Source organism: Bubalus bubalis, chromosome 6, assembly GCF_019923935.1.
Source record: "Bubalus bubalis isolate 160015118507 breed Murrah chromosome 6, NDDB_SH_1, whole genome shotgun sequence".
In the NCBI taxonomy this organism is placed as follows: Eukaryota; Metazoa; Chordata; class Mammalia; order Artiodactyla; family Bovidae; genus Bubalus; species Bubalus bubalis.
In genome coordinates this window covers 94,458,083-94,479,092 of record NC_059162.1, presented here as the reverse complement: position 1 = coordinate 94,479,092, position 21,010 = coordinate 94,458,083, and the positions used below count along the sequence as shown (strand labels likewise).

Genomic DNA, 21,010 nt, shown 5'->3' with positions numbered 1-21,010 from the left:
TAGGTCTTACATATAGGTCTTTAATCCCATATGTATTTAATCACTTTGAGTTTTTGTATATGATGTTAGAGAATGTTCTAGTTTCATTCTTTTACATGTAGCTATCCAGTTTTCCCAGCACCATTTATTGAAAGGGTTGTCTTTATCCACTGTGTATTCTTGCCTCCTTTGTCACAGATCAACTGACCATAAATGCACGGGTTTATTTCTGGGCTCTCTATTCTGTGCCATTGATCTGTGTGCCTGTTTTTGTGCCAGTACCATACTGTTTTGATTACTGTAGCTCTGTAGTACCAACCACTATTTTTTAATTAAACAGGTGATTTGTTAAAGTATTATTTATATTACAAAGCTTCTTATACCTCACTTCTATCTTACTCTCATACAAAATATTAAAAAGCTCACATTTTTGTGATACAGCAGCACAGTACATGAGGCCAACTTTCAACAGATATCATTATTATATACCAGATTAACAACAATCAAAATCTGATAATATACTATGTTGATGGGGGAAAAGCACAAACACTTTTGCTAGTATAAACTTTCTGAATGTAAATTAGCAGTATCTACCCAAATTAAAAATATCTCTTAGCCCTAAATTATACCTACTAAAAATTAATGCACATACACACTTACATGCAGAGTACATCATGTGAAACACTGGGCTGGAAGAAGCACAAACTGGAATCAAGATTGCCGGGAGAAATATCAATAACCTCAGATATGCAGATGACACCACCCTTATGGCAGAAAGTGAAGAACTAAAGAGCCTCTTGATGAAAGTGAAAGAGGAGAGTGAAAAAGTTGGCTTAAAGCTCAACATTCAGAAAACTAAGATCATGGCATCCCGTCCCATCACTTCGTGGCAAATAGATGGGGAAACTGTGGAAACAGTGGCTGACTTTATTTTTCTGGGCTCCAAAATCAATGCAGATGGTGACTGCAGCCATGAAACTAAAAGATGCTTTCTCCTTGGAAGGAAAGTTATGACCAAACTAGACAGCATATTAAAAAGCAGAGACATTACTTTGTCAACAAAGGTCTGTCTAGTCAAGGCTACTCCAGTAGTTATGTATGGATGTGAGAGTTGGACTATAAAGAAAGCTGAGCACCGAAGAATTGATGCTTTTGAACTGTGGTTTTGGAGAAGAGTCTTGAAAGTCCCTTGGACTTCAAAGAGATCCAACCAGTCCATCCTAAAGGAGATCAGTCCTGGATGTTCATTGGTAGGACTGATGCTGAAGCTGAAACTCCCATACTTTGGCCACCTGATGCAAAGAGCTGACTCATTGGAAAAGACCCTGATGTTGGGAAAGATTGAGGGCAGGAGGAGAAGGGGATGACAGGGGATGAGATGGTTGGATGGCATCACTGACTCAATGGACATAGGTTTGGGTGGACACCACGAGTAGGTGATGGACAGGGAGGCCTGGCGTGCTGCGGTTCATGGGGTTGCAAAGACTCGGACACGACTGAGCGACCGAACTGAACACATGTATGAAGATGTGTAAAACAATATTCCCGGCAGCACTGTATTATAATAACAAAAGATTAGAAACAACACAGAAGTCCATCATTAAGTGGCTAGTTAAGGAAAGTGAAAGTGAAGTCGCTCAGTCGTGTCCAACTCTTTGCAACCCCATGGACTTTAGCCTACCAGGCTCCTCCGTCCATGGGGTTTTCCAGGCAAGAATACTGGAGTGGGTTGCCATTTCCTTCTCCAGGAGATCTTCCCAACCCAGGGATTGAACCCGGGTCTCCTGCATTGTAGGCAGATGCCTTACCATCTGAGCCACCAGGGTATACTCATATCAAGGAATACTCTCAAATTTTGGAAATAATGAGGGAATCTGTATGTGCTTATATAGAACAATCTCCTAGATAAATTAAGCTAAAAATAATAATAAGCCACAAAATATGCAGCTTATTCAAAAGAAATATACATATACACTATATATCACATATCTTATACACGGGTGTAGAACATAACACACACACACACACACACACACATTTGCATACATATCACACAGTACTGGGGCTTCCCAGGTGGTGCTAGTGGTAAAGAACCCGCCTGTCAGTGCAGGAGATGTAAGAGATAGGGGTTCGAATCTTGGGTTGGGAAGATCCCCAGAAGGAGGGCATGGCAATCCACTCCAGTATTCTTGGATGGAGAATCCCACGGACAAAAGAACCTGGCAGGCTAAAGTCTATGTGGTCACAAAGATTTGGACATAACTGAAGCGACTTAGCACACACTATTGCTGGAAACACACACAAGGAACAGCAGGAGAGGGCCAAGAGCATGATGGAGATTTTCACCGGTATGTGCAAGGGTTTTTTTTGTTTCCTGCACTGGGCCTTAGTTGCATCATGTGAGATCTTTTGTTGTGGTGCAAAGACTCTCTAGTTGCAGCACTTGGGCTCCAGAGCATGTAGGCTTCAATGGTTGTGGTGCACGGGCACATGGACTCCAGATCACACAGGCTCGACAGCTGCAGCCCATGAGCTTAGCAGCTTTACAACATGTGTTTTCTCAGTTCCCGGACCAGGGATTGAACCCACATTCCCAGCACTGCAAGGTGGATTCTTAACCACTGGACCACCAAGGAAGTCCCTGAGTTGTTTTTTTTAAAACAGAACTTTATTCTGGTTCTTTCATTTACTGACTATAATACATAAGTCACAAATTATGAGCCTCAGTATTCTCCAGCTTGAAATAATGATAATAACAGACTTGCTTATTAGTTATTATGAAGATCAAATGAGAGCATAAATTGCTTCATAAATTATAAAGCAGCATACAAAATTATAAATTAGTCTTCTAACTGAATTCTCCAAACCAACTATAATAATAATAATTATCATTCTTCTAGCCAATTTCTCTAAACCCGAAGATGGGAATGTTTAAGATGGAATGTAAATGCAGATGCTATCTTAGAACACACATTTTTACTTCACATTTAGCTATTTATTTTTTAATTAAACTATAGTTGTAATTAATATTATATATAATACAGGTATCAATGTAAAAAGGTAAATTTTCAAAAACATTGTCATATAGAAATATTAAATCAGCTGATTACAGAAGAAATTCATGCTTACTATTGAAAAGAAGTAAAAATTATAACCATGCTATCATAAATTTTGGGTTTTTTTTCTTCCAGTCTTTTTTCTATGTATGCTTAAGTAGATTTATCTAAATAAAATGTTTCTACTTTACTGTAAAACAGCATTCACATTACAACATCCCTCAGATTAAAAGTTCCTAATAAACATAATTTTTAATGAAAATAATCATATTTTATCTTGGTGATGAGAGTTCAACTACTTTAAAATGAAATTCCTATATATGGGTTTACCTAATGAACTCTGTCTGAATTAATTTTTCATTTATTTCCACCAATTCTCCAAATTATCTAGATCTCGATCAATGGATATTTTCCCTCCCCTCTCTCCCTCCCTCCCTTCCTCTCCCACTCTTTCTCTCTCTCAAGTCATCTTTCTAATTTTGGCTTCCACAGCTCCAATTTTATTAAGTCTAAAATTCACAAAACAAAGAAGCATATAACTATGTTTATAATTCTTTGAAGAGCAAGTGCTGTGCTTAGTAGCTCAGTCGTGTCCCACTCTCTGTAACCCCATGGATTCTACCCCTCCAGGCTCCTCTGTCCATGGGGATTCTCCAGGCAAGAATACTGGAGTAGGTCACCATGCCCTTTGAAGAGCAACTAAAACACCCTAAATTGAGACCTTAAATTAGACTATTAGTGAAAGGGAAATCAGAACTATGATTTGTTACTAAATAAAGATGCTCAATCTTTTTCTACAACATTTAGTCTGTTATTATTGTTCTGTCTACAAACAGTGAAAACAAAAAAATAAGCTCAGGTTATTCCTAGGAGACGCTCTATTGGACAAACCAACTGTTCCTAATTAATTTTAACTATGACAGCTCCTCCCAAATGCTGAACATTCCAAGCCATTTTTGAAAACTGTTAGATATTGCCCAGGGAAGCAAAGATTTCCTGAGTATACTGGACAAAAGTATCATTATTGTGCCTTTCCCATAGTAGGAACTCAAATAATAAATCATACTGAATAAATACTTATTTTCTGTTTCTGAGAACATGCTGTAATTTTCACACTCTACCTTATAATTTACCATCATGATTGTTATACCAGACCACAAAGGGGATACACATATTAATACCTTTGCCTACTTTTTAAATGAAATTGAAAATAAATACCCAAAAGTGAAATTATGGGAGATTTTTTTCCCCTCCAATTTTCAAATTTTCTATAATGCAGTTATATCACTCTTGCAATCTTAAAAAAGCATTCAAAGAAAAAGTATCCTTATAGCATTTATTGTTTTTGACTATATATTAAGACTGTTTTAAGTCCCATTCTAAATGCTCTTTTTAGTATTAAAAAAAAAAATCCTTGCTAAATTAAAACAAGAAAACTTCAGCATAGAGCTGAACTGAGAAAGTATTATTTAAAATACTCGGGAGGAGGGAGGAGGGTTCAGAATGGGGAACACGTGTATACCTGTGGTGGATTCATTTTGATATTTGGCAAAACTAATACAGTTATGTAAAGTCTAAAAATAAAATAAAATTAAAAAAAAAATAAAATAAAATACTCCCACTATGCCATCTTTCAACAAAATAAAACCTTTCTCATCATCAAAAGCACTACTTGTGTATCCACAGTTGTATTATCAAGATGCCATGAAAGGTAGCTAGAGATTCAGAGGCAAAGGACATTGCTTCCATACTTTTGAAGTTCAGTACCTAACTAGGAAAACAAGGCAAATACTGAAAAAGAAAATTTAAAAAATACAAGGGAGCAATGGATATGCCAACCATCTAGTCTACAGAAAAGTATAGTAGACAGCTTTTGAAGTCCTACAGACTTTGGATCAAATCTTAGATCTTACTTACTAATTTATGTAAATTATTTCCCTCGTTTGTAAAATGGAGTGTTAGGTTAAGTGAAGTAAAATATTTAGCATATAGTAACAAAGGGAAGTTAACAGTATTATTATTAGTAGAGATGCAGACTTAAAGAAGAAATGAGCAATCAGCAAAGTTTAAAAAGAGGAAGTATTAATATCTTTTTGTCATCTACTACCATAAGCAAAAATCACAAGATCTTTCTCATTCAAGTTTTACTTCTTATTGCCAAAAAGAAAATAGAACACCTGGTAAAGAAAACTGAAATCAGAAAACACGAAGGCTATAAAGCACTAAGTACCCTTAGGAAAGTCACCACTAGATCTCCAAATCACAGAATGTGATCTATAAAAAAATGTTCTTTGGAAAGGTCTTTAGATCAGCTAATTCAAACTCTCCAACTCTCTAGAATTAAGCTCCATGCTTTCTTCTGTCTCTGAGCGCCAGGAATTGTCATCTATCTTGTTCATAAGTATATCCTCAGCACCTAGAATAAATCCTAGTACATAATAAATGGTCAGTACATATTTGTTGGATGAATATTAAAGCTAAGAAAACTTAGGCCTGGAGATTTAACTCAATGACACACAGTTATCTCCCCGCAGAGCTGGGACTGAAACTAACATTTTACTATTCTAGCATTCTATCCTGTCTAGCAGCTAGACTATGATAATTTAGATAATTTATCTTGGTGGTTGGGGAAATGGAGGGTTTGCTGGCAGGCAGGCAGAAGAGGAACGAGAAAATTAACCTAGTTTTCAGGTGTTTTTCCCAACTGTCAGTTTTGCTTAATTGATAGAGGTCAAAAATTCTACTCAAGACAATTCCAGCATAGAGCAGGGCACATAATAGGTACTTAACAAATACTGGCTGAATGACTCAATCTACTGCAAAACTATTATTATTTAATAACCAGAGGCAGAAACTAACTTCAGCATCTGTTTAATCTTTGTAACTGTCCCAGAGTTATTCAGAATTTTCAGTCATTCATAAGACAAGTATTATTAATAACTTTCTTCCAGATATGCGCTGAGGGAGATGAAAGATGTCCCTGCCATGTAGGATCTCACCTGAGTATGCCTACGTCTGAGTGTGTTGTGAGGGGGTGATGGTGACGTAAACAGATCAATAATGAATATGAAACCAGGTTGCACTGTTATCTCAGTTTATTTGCCTCAAGCAGTTAAAAATTCAATTAAAAAACACAAATCAGCCAAGTTTTAAAATAACAAGGAGGCACATTAGGTATTTAAACACTTGGGAATGTTCTCTTTCCAATGCCTTTACAATATATCTTATTGCTTCCTACTGTCTTAAAGGGCTTCCCTGGTGACTCAACGATAAAGAACCTGCCTGTCACTGCAGGAGATGCAGGTTTGATCCCTGGGTGGGGAGGATCCTCTGGAGAAGGAAATGGCAACCCGCTCCATTATTCTTGCCTGGGAAATCCCATAGACAGAGTAGTCTGGCCAGCTAACATCCACGGGGTTGCAATACAGTGGGACACAACTTAGCGACTAAAAAACGTCTTAAAATCAAAATGTTCTAACTTATCTGGATATTCAATATAAATGAACCATCAATGTTTGTTCTCTCATATGTGAAACACTGAATGATAATACTCCTGATTCAGTATTTACTCTGTGTACATGTTAATATTTAAATATATAACCACAAGAACACATTTAAATTATTTAACTGTCTATAAAACTGACAAGAGCCGGAAGAAAATATTCAGAGATGAATGACAGTAAATAGAAACTAAAAACATAGCCTTACCCAGGAAGAAAATAAAGTATGCACACAACTAAGAAGCAAATCTGTAGAAGTTCTCAGGAGAACAAAATCTTCAAGAGGGGAGAACTCTCGCTGGAATTGGCCAGCAGAGCGGAAGAGCAACAGCTTGCCAACAGGATCTTGTTTAATGCATATCACTAACCAGACTGTTAAAGAGTGAACACCCATAAGTCAATGTTGCCATTCCTCAAGTTTGAGTTTCAGAAGGACCCTTCCAAAGAGATTCACTACCAAGACTAAATCACCACATTCTAAGTCTCCTTCACCATTTATCTGCTTGTCAAAATAGGATAAGCAAGACTAAATAAACTGGAAAGTAACAGACCTCGCACTTACGAAGCTGAAAATTCCTACAAGCTGAAGTTACTTATTTTACCTAAGGCACATGTTTATGTGATTCCTGGTTACTGAGGGGAACATTTTTCACTCAGTTTATCCTAGAATGCGAGGCAAAACACCCCCAAAGTCTCTTCCTCCTCAAACAGAAAACTTTCCAGCCCAAATGTATAACCTATCCCAATGTTTTGTCTCAGAAACCCTGAGATATCCAGGCCAAGAATACAAGGTGGCAGGGAGATACGACAGGGCAGGCAGGAAGGCTGGCGTGGGCCCCAACGGGAAAGTCCGTGGCCACCGGTTCTGGAGAGAACAGGCTGAGAAGGTGAGGTTAGGGTGAGATGTGGTCTGAGAAGCGCTAAGGGACTAACAGGCGTACCACCTCTCTCCATCCCGGATATCACCGGAAGATTGTAATTGGTTTTCCCAACGGAGAGGGAGGAACAAGGTTCCCAGGGTGATTGATGCTGAGCGGTTTTCTGGGAAGCACGAGGACTGACTCTGAAGGAAGCAGAAAGGCAAGACAGAACAGAGCACACAGGTTTTGGTGAAGGTTCCCCCAGGACGAGTGATCTCTTTGGTCCTTCCCAGCACCAAGACGGGCGGAACCATCACACCTGTGAAAGGATGTTTCCTTGCTATTCCCATGGACAGCGATAGAGAGCCTACCCGGTAGGAGTGGTAGCAGAACTGAGGAGGGAAAGACTGAATCGGGGGATCTCACCCAGCAGGAAACCTGATCAGCAGGAGAAGAGGCTGAAGCCAGGAAGGGGCTAGCGGGGTAAGAACGCGCTCGGGGAGGATGAGACTTATTTGGAAGACAGGCTGACTGGAGGAAACTGCTGGGAAAGGGAGGGCTTTCGTCGGACTCCAGTGGGAAAAGGCCGGTTTAGCGAGGAAAAAGCCTGGCTGGGAGGGGGCCCTGAGCGCCTGGCTCGGGAAGGTGACGCTGCCTGTCCCGAGGGTGAGCCTCGTGCGGGGCGAGGGCTGACCCGGCGGTGAGACTGAACCGCACGAGCTCAACAGGAGCTCACCTGGGGTGCGTCTGGCCTGGAAGGAGGAAACTTCCCGGGTGGGTGAAGGCGGACAGGAGAGGGTCGGGCTCCCATTCGGCGGGACTGAGGCACGGAGGGGTCGGGAGGAGAGGGCGCCGCGTGGGGCGGGGCCGGGGCGCGAGTGGCGGAGGTACCGGCTCAGGATGGCGTCCTCCCGCAGTCACACTCACAGACTCACATTCACAGGCGCGCGCGCGCGCGCTCTCAGTATCGGCCGCCCCGCCCGGGGCGGAGAGAAACTGCTCGGGTCGGTGAACTATAGGGCGGTGGGGGAGGGGGCCGGGGACACCGGCCTGCCGAGCCCGGCGGACCGGCGGGCGGCCGTTACCTGTGTCAGGGAGAGCTGGGCCGCCGCAGCCATGGTGTTTCCATCATGCACGGGAGGGGAAGGAAGGACGGGCAGACGGGGGCTCGGGGCGGGGAGGAGGCGGAGGGAGAGGCCGGAGGCGAGGCCCGGGCGGGCTGGCGGGCGTCTCCCCTAACTTCGACAACTTCCCTCCTCTCGTCCACCCCGCCTCGCCTGGCCCCGCCCGCCCGGCACAGGCCTCGGAGACACCCAAATCCTGGCGCCGGAGTTTTTGCTGCTGGACCGGAGCCTGCCCCGGGGCCTCCTGAGAAAACCCGGCGCGGACAAGTAATTAAGGCGGACGGGCTGTGGAGGCAGAGGCAACTCCAGATTGTCCTAAGAACTTTAGCGGATCACCTACCCACGCTAAGCCTCTGCTTCTGAAAAATGGGAAGAACTATATCCAAAGTACAAGTTGCTTGCGATGATTAAATGAGATAATGATAGGAAATAATAACGGTACTTTTTATATGCCAGAATCTGTGTTGGATGCTTTTATTTTTAAATTGTGTAAATGAAGGAACTGAGACATAAATAAGTTGTACAAATGAAACTGAAACACAAATAAGTGTCATATGTAAGGGCCTACAACTGATCAGATAGCTGGTGGGTTAGAATCCAAGTGTGACTCCAAAACTTTTCATTTAACCATCTTCTATTAGGGTGAGCACCTGAAGAATTGATGCTTTCAAACTGTGGTGTTGGAGAAGACTCTTGAGAGTCCCTTGGACCCCAAGGAGATCAAACCAGTCAATCCTAGAGGAAATAAACCCTGAATATTCATTGGAAGGACTGATGCTGAAGCTGAAGCTCCAATAGGTTGGCCCCCTGATGTGAAGAACCCACTCATTAGAAAAGACCCTGATGCTGGGAAAGATTGAAGGCAGGAGGAGAAGGGGAGGACAGAGAAGATTTGATTGAATGGCATCACTGACTCAATGGACATGAGTTTGAGCAAACTCCAAGAGATGGTGATGGACAGGGAATGGACTGGCGTGCTGCAGTCCATGAGGTCACAAAGAGTTAGATGTGACTGAGCTACTGAACAACAGCATTAGGGGGTGATATCAAAAGAAAAGACTATCTTAAGTCAAAATCTAGGTAGGAAGGGAAATAAATACTCTCCAGGCTCACTGGCTGCCTGCCACACTTAGACCCCAGTTCAGTGAAAGAGCACTGGGGCCTCCTCAGGGGCTGCAGCACTCCTAACTCCCTTCTTAGTCCCTCTGGCAAACTCCTCCTGCTCTCTCTCAAGATACCACCGAAGTACCACCTCCTTTACAAAGTAACTCCTGACCTTCGCAAGTCAGATTTACACACTTATCTGAACATTTCTTCTCTATCTTATGATGTCATCATCACCCTAATGACTCTTTACATCTGTCTGCCCTCTAGACGAGATGGTTGGATGGCCTCACCAACTTGATAGACATGAGTTTGAGCCAGCTCCAAGAGTTGGTGATGGGCAGGGAAACCTGGTGTGCTGCAGTCCATGGGGTAACAAAGAGTCAGACACTACTGAGTGACTGAACTGAACGGACCCTCTAGACTGAGCTCTTCCTCAATGGCAAGGACTCTTTTTGATGTGTGTGTATATATATATATATATATATATCTTCAGATCCTGGAATGTGTTTTGTACTAGTATAAGGTCTTCATTCCTGCCAAGTTAAACATAACACAGCCTATACTTTCTCATGCTGCCTTCTTCAGTTGAAATAGCCAGTAACTTGAAATCCTCATCTTTAAAGGCTTGGCTTATATGCCACCTACTTCAGGAAGCCTTCTAGGAAATCCCACCCCACCCTTTAGTTGCTCTGACATTATCCCTACACTCTGCCTTGGAGTTAGTTGAGGGCTTTTTCTATACCCCAACCAGATTGCAAAATTCTTGAGAACAGAGGGCTGTCTCACAATTACATCCCTCTCACAATTTAGCCTAGCACAGACTAGACCTCAATAAATGTTTTTGCCTAGAACTCGCCTTCCTTTCTTAGTCATGGTGGCTTCCCACAACAACGAACCATAACTCTATCAGGCCCACACACTCTCAGCATTATCGTAGTAGTCCCCATTTCACACACAAGGAGAATCAAATGAACAAGCCAAGAATGGGGTTAACCTCACATAAGGTTTTAGATCTTTGCCACCACAGGCGAACCATCCCAGAAATGCCCTCAGAAATTACTGACTCTTCTCACACCCCTTTTTTACAAAGACTAGGCAATGAAGAGCCAGCCATGCAAGTCTGGTGAGCAACCACTTATTCAAGAGAGTCTCCTTTGACCTCTTTCTGCTGTTATTCTTTTTAACTTGAGGGAGAAGGGAAGATAATGTTTTAAATTACTCCTTTCCCACCTGGTACATTTATCAGCTGTAACCACCACTGATGTTTCTACTTTGATTTTCTAATTTACATTATCACTTTTGAACTCAACAACTCTGAAAGGTAGTAATCATCATATCCACTCTACAGATGAGGTAACTGAAGATCACAGATATTAAGGGATTTTTCCCAAGGTTACATAGCCAGTAACCAAAGCAGTATACCACAGTGGAATAAACAGGGCTTGGACATCAGAAACATCCACATTCCAATCCTGTATCAACTATTTACTACTTGTACAACCTTAGAGTTATTGTGAGGATGAATGAGATAACATATGGAAATACCTTAAGTTGTAGATACACAGATTTAGTTAAGAAATCTTAAAATCATAGAATAAATTGCTATTGGGAATACAATTATTGTTGTTCAGTAGCTAAGTCATGTCTAACTCTTTGAGACCCCATGGACTGCAGCACACTAGGCTCCTCTATGCTCCACTATCTTATGGGGTTTCCTCAAATTCATGTCCATTGAGTTGGTGATGCTTTCTAACCATCTCATCCTCTGCTTCCCCCTTCTCCTTTTGCCTTCAATCTCTCCCAGCATCAGGGTCTTTTCCAATGAGCTGGCTCATTGAAGCTGAAACTCTAGTACATGTGACCAAAGTATTGGAGTTTCAGCTTCAGCATCAGTCCTTCCAATGAATATTCAGGGTTGATTTCCTGTAGGATTGACTGGTTTGATCTCCTTGCCGTCCAAGGGACTCTCAAGAGTCTTCTCCAGCGCCACAATTCAAAGGCACCAATTTTTCAGTGCTCAGCCTTCTTTATGGTCTAGCTCTCAGATCCATACATGACTACTGGAAAAACCATGGCTTTGACTGTATGGACTTTTGTCAGCAAAATGATGTCTCTGCTTTTTAATACACTGTCTAGGTTTGTCATAGCTTTTCTTCTAAGAAGTAAGGGTCTTTTAATTTCATAGAGTACAAATGCATGTGCTATTCGAGGAGACTCCACCAAACCATATGAGATATAAGATATTACTCTTGAAGGACAGGGACTCTTGGGAGTCCCTGATGTATAGTTTTCTAGAATTCAACATGGGGTAGTAAGGAGAGTATTTGAGTCAATATGTGACCTCAGACTAATCATTCAACCTGTTTGAGACTCCATTTCCCACATATTAAAAAAAAAATGAGCAAGTCGATTTGGAAAATGTTGAGAAAATATAAGGAATTATTTATTGTTATAATTATTGTATGATTTATATTAAGTCAAAAACAGCACATTGTCTTTGCACAATATTGCTTTTCACAGTTTATGAATGTTTTTATATATAGCATCTAACAACGAGTTGAATTGGTATGTGGTAAAAGTTTGTTGAACTGAATGAGTGCATAGTCTCACGTGTAGTAAATATTTGAATCCTCATTCTATCTCCATTTCACAAATTAGAAAACCAAGAAACAACTATTTTATAAATAACTTGTAGTAAGGACTACTTAGAGCAGATTGGGACCTTGGTTAAAATAGTAATAGTGATGATCAGACCCCTAAGCAAGGGAAGACTGCTTGTATGAGAATTGCCCCCATGCTCCCTTCCAGACCACCAATAATTTGCATTGACTTCCTTTTTTGCTCATTGGTTCTGGTTTAAATTAAAAACTTGACAAAGTAGGGGGTGGGAGTGATGGTCCAAACTCCCAAAAAGGCCTAGAACTTCCGGGACTGGATTTTTTTTTAGATGACACACCAGTGACAGTTTGCAAATTTGTGTCCCAGATCTCATCAAAGCACTGGGTCATATCACAAATCTATTTTAGGAGAGTAAAATGTAGCTAATGGAAGATATGTTATGATCTAATTTGTTGTAAAGAAAATGAACTTCATGGAGCAGATAAAAAGGACTTACCTGGTTTTTTTTAAGGCAACTTAATGTCTCTGGGTCTGTAACCTTCATATCCTTATGTGTACGTTGGAAACAATAATACCTACCATGTAGAGATGTTGTAAGGACTAGAAATTATGCATGTTGCTGCTGCTACTAAGTTGCTTCAGTCATGTCCGACTCTGGGCGACCCCATAGATGGCAGCCCACCAGGCTCCCCCGTCCCTGGGATTCTCCATAAATGCCTTATTAAAGAACCTGGCCTGAAGTGGCAGCTCTAAGAATACCATTCTTCAAGATCATCTTTTAACTTTCTGTCAAACAACCCTCCAATTACTAAGTCAGTTTTGCAGATACCTTAAATATTGTAGGAGAAGGCAATGGCACCCCACTCCAGTACTCTTGCCTAGAAAATCCCATGGACGGAGGAGCCTGGAAGGCTGCAGTCCATGGGGTCGCTGAGGGTTGGACATGACTGAGCAACTTGACTTTCACTTTTCACTTTCATGCATTGGAGAAGGAAATGGCAACCCACTCCAGTGTTCTTGCCTGGAGAATCCCAGGAATGGGGGAGCCTGAGGGCTGCCGTATATGGGGTCGCACAGAGTCGGACACAACTGAAGTGACTTAGCAGTTGGCAGTATCTATTGTATGTTAGTCGCTCAGTTGTGTCTGACTCTGCAACCCCATGGATTGGGGCCCGCCAGGCTCCTCTGTCCTTGGGATTTTCCAGGCAAGAATACTGGAGTGGGTTGCCATTCCCTGCTCCAGGGGATCTTCCCGAGCCAGGGATCGAACCCTGGTCTCCCACACTGCAGGCAGCCTCTACTGTCTGAGCCACTAGGGAAGCCACATTAACTATTAGGAGTGCCTTGAACAGCTAACACACATATCCTTGTCTTTGTTTCCCTAGGTAAAGTTATGTGTGATTACTTACATCTGGATACTGATAGCCAACTATTGCTGCTTTCATATACATTATTTCATTTCATTCTCACTACTGAGGTTATTATTAACTTTATTTTACATAGTGTCAAGGCTAGGAATTATGCACAGGTGTTTTGACTCAAACATGCTTTTTACTAGGGCATTATTGCTGATGTCCTGCAGTCATTGATCACTCTTAAGAAGACTTCATAAAATGGAGCTTTTGACATGAAGAACTGAAGATGAGGCTCTAGATTTATAGTTACCCTAAACTCAGATGATCTTGAAGAGGAGAATTTAGATCATAAACATCTTTGTCATTAGCTTACCTTTCCATCTTTCTGTCCAAATTCCCACTCCTCTTCCCCAAACCACCCGGAAGAGAAATTACAGCTACTTTTATTTCTTTGTTTTCCAACTTTGGGAGGTGACTGTCATATCAGCTCTTCATGAACACTGCACATCTGTTATGTCAGCTTTTAGAAATGCAGGATGATTGATCGAAACTATGGGAGAAGAAAAAAAAAAACCTGTGAAGGGCTCTCTGAATATACAATGAACCAGATTATTGGCATGAGACTTTGAGAAAGCCCTTCTATATAAATGGTGCTAAGCTACCAAAAAAGAAAAAAATTAAACTACAATTGTAATGGTAATCTGAAGCTCATGCTTCCAAGCTGCTGGTTTCATAAATATAGTCCATTATTGTTCATGTTTGCCCAGGGCAGAAAAAATATGTGAGGCTGCACAATAATAACAATTGTGTTGTACAAATAACTGTCTCTGTGCCAGGGACTGAAAAGAACAAGCAGTAAGAGATTTTTAAATGCCACACACACCCAGGGTGTGATGCGACAGTTCAAAATTGCCATTGCTAATTTTTCAGGGGAACGTTGAATTTTGAACTGGGAAGATCCAACTTGGTTCAACTTCTTAATTTTGTGACCTTGGACAAGTCAAAGAACCATACCAAGCCACAGTTTCCTGTCCTTTAAACTGAAGGTAACAATAGCACCTATCTGATAGTGCTATTATAATGATTAAACAAGGTTTCATGTGAAAGCATTTAGCATGATACCTGGCATACAACAGACACTAGATAAATATTAGCTCCTTTTGCTTCCTCCCAGAGAATAGGGTTTAAGGAGTCAGAAACAAAATAGAAATCATTTTTGAAGATCTTCAATAGGGGTCATTAAAGGAAATAGAACATTGAAAAAAAAGTCTGCCTTAAAATTTTTTTCAGATTACTACATTTATGACCCTGAAGTTCCACTGACTTCTAGCAAGCAAGCAAGTACAGTTTCACACTTGCCCTATTTCCTTTTTTTTCTTTCTTTCTTTTTTTGTTGCTTTCCTTATCAAGGGTCCTGGAAGCTATAAGAAACGAAACAAACACCATGGGAAAGAAAATATTTGCACTCAAGGCTGCAGGTCCTTACATCTGCAGATTTCAAAGCATTGTCTCCATCACTAATTACAAGTCCTGCTTAACATGTGGGAATGCTGAGACACCATCAAATTAAGAAGCTTGCCCTAAATCACAAGGCAAGTCTGCAGATGGACTACAGACAGAACAAAGCTGTCCTGTTTGCCAGCCTTGGGCTCTAAAGTAGGGCACATGAGAGTCAACAGAGGCTTCAATTAATGAGGAGAAAAGTTTGGGGAATTCTGATTCTGTACCTTTGAATTATTGCAGTGACATAAGCATGGGCTTTTAGTAAAATTTGACTTCAAATCTCAGCTCAGCCCCTTACTAAATATGTACCCTCAGTGAAATCATAAATTGTCTTAGTTTCCTTCTCTGTAAAATAGGGATATTAACTCCTACTTCCAAGGATTTGTGGAAACTTTTATGACAACTTTTGTGACAGACCTAGCACAGAATCCTGCACTTCGAAGGTTCATGTATTACTACATGAAGAAAGCTAAGATATCCCAAATGCACACATGAGGACAGACAGACAACTCTTTCAGTCAAAGATGTTCTAAGCCACAATCACAGTTGTGTCTCAGTGTAAAACGATGACTGTGTATTGAACATCTCACAACACAAATAGAAGATGCCTTGTTCAGGCCTTCATCGCTTTTCATCCTTGATTCTGTGCTTTCTTTCATAACCCAAGTCCAAACTATCAGCAAGTTTTGCTGGCTCAACCCTCAGTATATCTCTGAAATTCCAATTCTATTTTCAAAATTCCATATCTGACCATTTCTCCCTGTCTTCACTGGGTGTGTCTTCACTTCACCTTTTCCTGGACCACTGCTAAATCTCCTTAATTGCTCCAATTTCATGTTTGCACCTACATCTGTTATCCTTACAGGCAGAGTGATCTTTTTTAAAAGGTACATTAGATCTTATCATTTCCCTGTTTAAAAATCTCCAGGGACTTCTCATCAAACTCCTGACCATTGGCCTAGAACAAGGCCAGGTTGTTCCAGGTGAAAAGTATGTGGCAACAAACACAGAAGAACAAGTACGTTCTGGGTATGTGGAGATGTTTGGTGGGCTGGAGCATGGTGGGAATGGAAGAGGGAGGAACTCGCAGATGAAAATGGAGGAAAGGATGTTAGGAAATACTTGGAAGGAATCATGGCTAGACCAGAATTGGAGTAATGTGTCTGTCTGGAGATTCCCAGAGATGCAAAATCACCAGTGGAAGCAAATGGGACAGTCATTGTTGGGGTTTTTTTTTAAAGTCTTTATTGAATTTGTTACTATATTGGTTCTTTTTATTATGATTTGGTTTTTTGGCTTCCAGGCATGTGGGATCTTAACTCCCCGACTAGAGGTCAAACCTGTACCTCCTGCATTGGGAGACAAAGTTAATCGCTGTGCTGCCAAAGAAGTCCTGACAACTACTGTTTTGTGTTGATTGATATTTTCAAATCTGGTGGCCTTGATTTTTTAAAAGCACAATCAGAAACTTATTATATCCTTCCATAAGGAAGTCAGGTTTATAGGCCAGGAACCCTGACATCAGGCCAGTGGTTAAGAGGCTGGACTTTGGAATCAGAAAAATTTGAGACTGAATCAAGGTCCTCTGCTAAAATTATAACACCATGGACAAGTTATTTAAAGTCTTCAAGTCTCAGTTTTATGCAGACTATATTAAGGAAATTAAATAGTTGATGCTTATAAAGCATTTTTCAGTGTCTAATACATGAACTCTTGTCTGGAAAATCCCATGGACGGAGGTGCCTGATAGGCTGCAGTCCATGGGGTTGCTGAGTCAGACACGACTGAGCGACTTCACTTGCACTTTTCACTTTCATGCACTAGAGAAGGAAATGGCAATCCACTCCAGTGTTCTTGCCTGGAGAATCCCAAGGGACGGGGGAGACTGGTGGGCTGCCGTCTATGGAGTCTCACAGAGTCGGACACGACTGAAGTGACTTAGCAGCAGCAGCAGCAGCAGCAGCAGTACATGGGAATGGGAATAAGTGCCTAACAAATGGGAACGATCACATTATGGTTATGATAATGATGATCAAGGATCTGGTTATCTTTATAAGAGTCCCATGTTCATCCCTGACAGAGATCTGAAGCAAGTCTGTCAAATTTTAAAAATCTGAGGAAACTCTCAAACCACAGCAATAGTTGGTATTAAGAGATACCAAAAAAGGCACATACTTACACTGGAGACACTATCCACTCTGTCCCCCAGTCCAGAAAATAAAAGTATGTAAATAGAAGGGTAGCATCACGTTTGCATTTAACTGTATATAAATGTAATTATACACTCTCAGTGCTCAATGGGGGTTTTGTTATTTTCAATATTGTCTCTATATTGCAAGCCAAAGATTTCAGCTGATATTCAACCAAAGAAGAAGTATAAGACTTATAATTGAAAACTACAAAACCTCATTGAAAGAAATTAAAGAAAACCTAAATAAATGGAAACACTACTCACATTCACAGATTAGGAAACCTAAGATGGCAATACTCCCCAAACTGATCTATAGATTCAAGGTAATTCCTACCAGAATCCCACCTAACATTTTTGAAGAAACTAACAATTCTAAAATTTCTATGGAATTTCAAGGAAAATTTCAATTTCAATCTTGAAAATGAAGAGAAGAGTTGGAAGGCTCACTTTCTGATTTCAAACTTACAACAAAAGTACAATAATCAAGTTAATGTGCTACTGGCATAAGGAGAGACATATATTGGACTAGAATTGGGACTTCAAAAATAAGCTCATATATATATGATCCATTGAATTTTCCACAAGAGTGCCAAGACAATTCAAATAGGGGGAAGAATAACCTTTTCAACAAATGGTACTGGGACAACTGGATGCTAAGTCACTTCAGTTGTGTCCGACTCTGCAGCCCTATAGATGGCAGCCCTATAGATGGCAGCCCACAAGGCTCCACCGTCCCTGGGATTCTCCAGGCAAGAACACTGGAATGGGTTGCCATTTCCTTCTCCAATGCATGCAAGTGAAAAGTGAAAGGGAAGTTGCTCAGCCGTGTCCGACTCTTAGCGACCCCGTGGACTACAACCTACCCGGCTCCTCCATCCATGGGATTTTCCAGGCAAGAGTACTGGAGTGGGGTGCCATTGCCTTCTCCAGGGGCAACTGGATAGCCACATGCAAAAGAATGAAGTACTGATACATGCTGCAACATGGATGAATCTTGAAGACATTACACTTAGTGAAAGAAGCCAGATACAAAAGAACACATAAGACTCCATTTATTTGAAATATCCAGAAAAGGCAAAGCCATGGAGACAGAAAGCATATTAGCAGTTGCCAGGAGCTTGGGGAAGGGGAAAAGGACAGTGACTGCTAATAGATACAGGATTTCTTCCTAGGGTGATGAAAATGTGCTGTAATTAGATAATGGTGATACTTTGGCCACCGAATGCAAAGAACCAACTCATTGGAAAAGACCCTGATGCTGGGAAAGATTGAAGGAGGGAGGATAAGGGGACAACAGAGGATGAGATGGTTGGATGGCATCACCGATGTAATGGACATGAGTTTGAGTAGGCTCCGGGAGTTGGTGATGGACAGGGAAGCCGGATATGCTGCAGTCCATGGGGTCGCAAAGAGTTGGACATGACTGAGCGACTGAACTGATGGGTGTGCAACTCTATGAGTAGAGTAAAAAACCGTTTAACTGTACACTCACACTCCTACAAGGTAGATCTATTTTTTATCCCCTCCATTTTATGAATGAGGGAACTGGGGACTGCAGCCTACCCGGCTCACACACACACACACACACACTAAGAAAAGTCACTCTGGCTCTGTGTAAAGGATAGAGCAGTTAGGGTTGGGGGTCACGAAAGCTTTAGAGATCTTGGTAAGAGTTTTTGGAGAGAGGCAGAGGCAGCGGTGATGGACTTAAGAAGATTGATATAAGGACATAGAGAAGGCAGTTTACCACAGTGGTTAAAGCTGTGGGCTTTATTTATTTATTTATTTATTTGACTGGCCTTACTACATGATTTGCAGGATCTTAGTGCCCTGACCAGGGACTGAACTTATGTGGTTGACAGTGAAAGTGCAGAATCCTAACCATTGGCACAGCAGGGAGTTCCCAAGTTGTAGTCTTTAAAGGAAAGTGTACCTTAATTTCAACCTCATCTCTGCCACTTCTAAGTTGTATCATTTAGTCTATCTGAGCCCCAGTTCCCTCATTCATAAAATGGAGGGGATAAAAATAGATCTACCTTGTAGGAATTATCATGATAATTCCTTGATAATCTACCTTGTAGGATTATCATGAGGGTTTGTTCATTTATTTTAAAAAGAGTTATTGAGTCTACTATGTGCTAGGAACTGTTGTAGGTGCTGAGGACCCAACAGTAAACAAAACAGACCAAACTCTGCCTTCATATAGTTTATATTTCAGTGGGGGAAGAGTGAAAATTATATAAACTATAAATAAAATTACACACAAATAAAAAATACATATTCATAAATTATAAATCTTTTACAACTATGACTATAATAAATATAAGGATCCAAAATAGCAAAGTAGAAGGATGTGTGCTCAACCTCTCCTGCATGAACACCAAAATCGCACTAGTTGCTGAACAACCATCAACAGGACAATATTGAATCACACCAAAAGAAGATACCCCCTATCTAAGAGCAAAGGAGTACCTCCAACAAGATGGTACGAGGGGTGCTGTTACATTTAAAGTCAAATCTCAGACCCATCAGAGATGTTCAGAGGGTACAAACAAAATATTGTGTGCCCCAGGACCCAGGGAAAGAAGCAGTGACTTCCACAAGAGACGGAGCCAGACCTGCCTTTGAGTGTTTGAGTGTCTCCTACGGAGGTGTGGGACAGCAGTGACCTGCCTCGGGGATAGGGGCTCTGGCTGCAGCAGTACCTGAACTGAGAACTCCCAGATGTTCAAGCTGGATTTAGAAAAGTCAGGGAACCAGAGATCAAACTGCCAACCTCCTCTGGATCATAGAAATAGCAAGAGAATTCCAGAAAAACATCTACTTCTGCTTCATTGACTATGCTAAAGTCTTTGACTGTGTGGTTTACAACAAACTATGGAAAATACTTAAAGAGATGGTAATATCAGACCACCTTACCTGCCTCCTGAGAAACCTGTATGCAGGTCAAGAAGCAACAGTTAGAACTGGACATGGAACAGCAGACTGGTTCAAAATTGGGAAAGGAGTATGTCAAGACTGTATATTGTCACCCTGCTTATTTAACGCATATGCCAAGTACATTGTGTGAAATGCCAGGCTGGATGAAGCACAAGCTGGAATCAAGATTGCCAGGGGAAATATCAATAACCTCAGATATGCAGATGACACTACCCTTATGGCAGAAAGTGAAGAGGAACTGAAAAGCCTCTTGATGAAGATGAAAGAGAAGAGTGAAAAAGCTGCCTTAAAACTCAACATTCAAAAAACTAAGATCATGGCACCCAGTCCCATCACTTCATGGCAAATAGAGGAGGAAACAATGGAAACAGTGACTGACTTTATTTTCTTGGGCTCCAAAATCACTGCAGATGGTGACTGCAGCCATGAAATTAAAAGACACTTGCTCCTTGGAAGAAAAGCTATGACAAACCTAGACAGCACATTATAAAGCAGAGACATTACCTTGCCGACAATGTCCAGCTAGTCATAGCTATGGTTTTAGTAGTCTTGTATGGATGTGAGGGTTGGACCATAAAGAAAGCTGAGAGCCAAAGAATTGATGCTTTTGAATTGTGGTGTTGGAGAAGACTCTTGAGAGTCCCTTGGACTGTAAGGAGATCAAACCAGTCAATCCTGAAAGAAATCAACCTGAATATTCATTGGAAGGCCTGAGGCTGAAGCTGAAGCTCCAGTACTTTGTCCACCTGATGCAAAGAGCCAATTCATTAAAAAAG

At 41.2% G+C, this 21,010-nt stretch overlaps 1 protein-coding gene and 1 long non-coding RNA gene across 8 annotated transcripts in view; one reads left to right on the top strand and one right to left on the bottom strand.

The window, feature by feature from the left end:
- EPS15 (epidermal growth factor receptor pathway substrate 15) overlaps positions 1-8,659 on the bottom strand; it is a 139,913-nt gene extending 131,254 nt beyond the window's left edge. Inside the window, exon 1 of one of the 7 annotated variants that reach the window (XM_025289463.2) lies at positions 8,481-8,659. In XM_025289463.2, coding sequence (XP_025145248.1) covers positions 8,481-8,513 — 33 coding nt within the window. In that variant the 5' untranslated portion in view covers positions 8,514-8,659. Of the gene's footprint in view, positions 1-8,131; positions 8,361-8,480 lie in introns of those variants that run through there. The other 6 variants (XM_025289465.2, XM_025289464.2, XM_025289462.2 and 3 more) reach the window with 6 other exon arrangements.
- Positions 7,574-8,977, top strand: LOC123334123. Its single transcript, XR_006551917.1, has 2 exons — positions 7,574-7,878; positions 8,696-8,977. It is a non-coding gene; the product is annotated as an uncharacterized LOC123334123 (long non-coding RNA).
- The last annotated feature ends 12,033 nt before the right edge of the window (positions 8,978-21,010 follow it).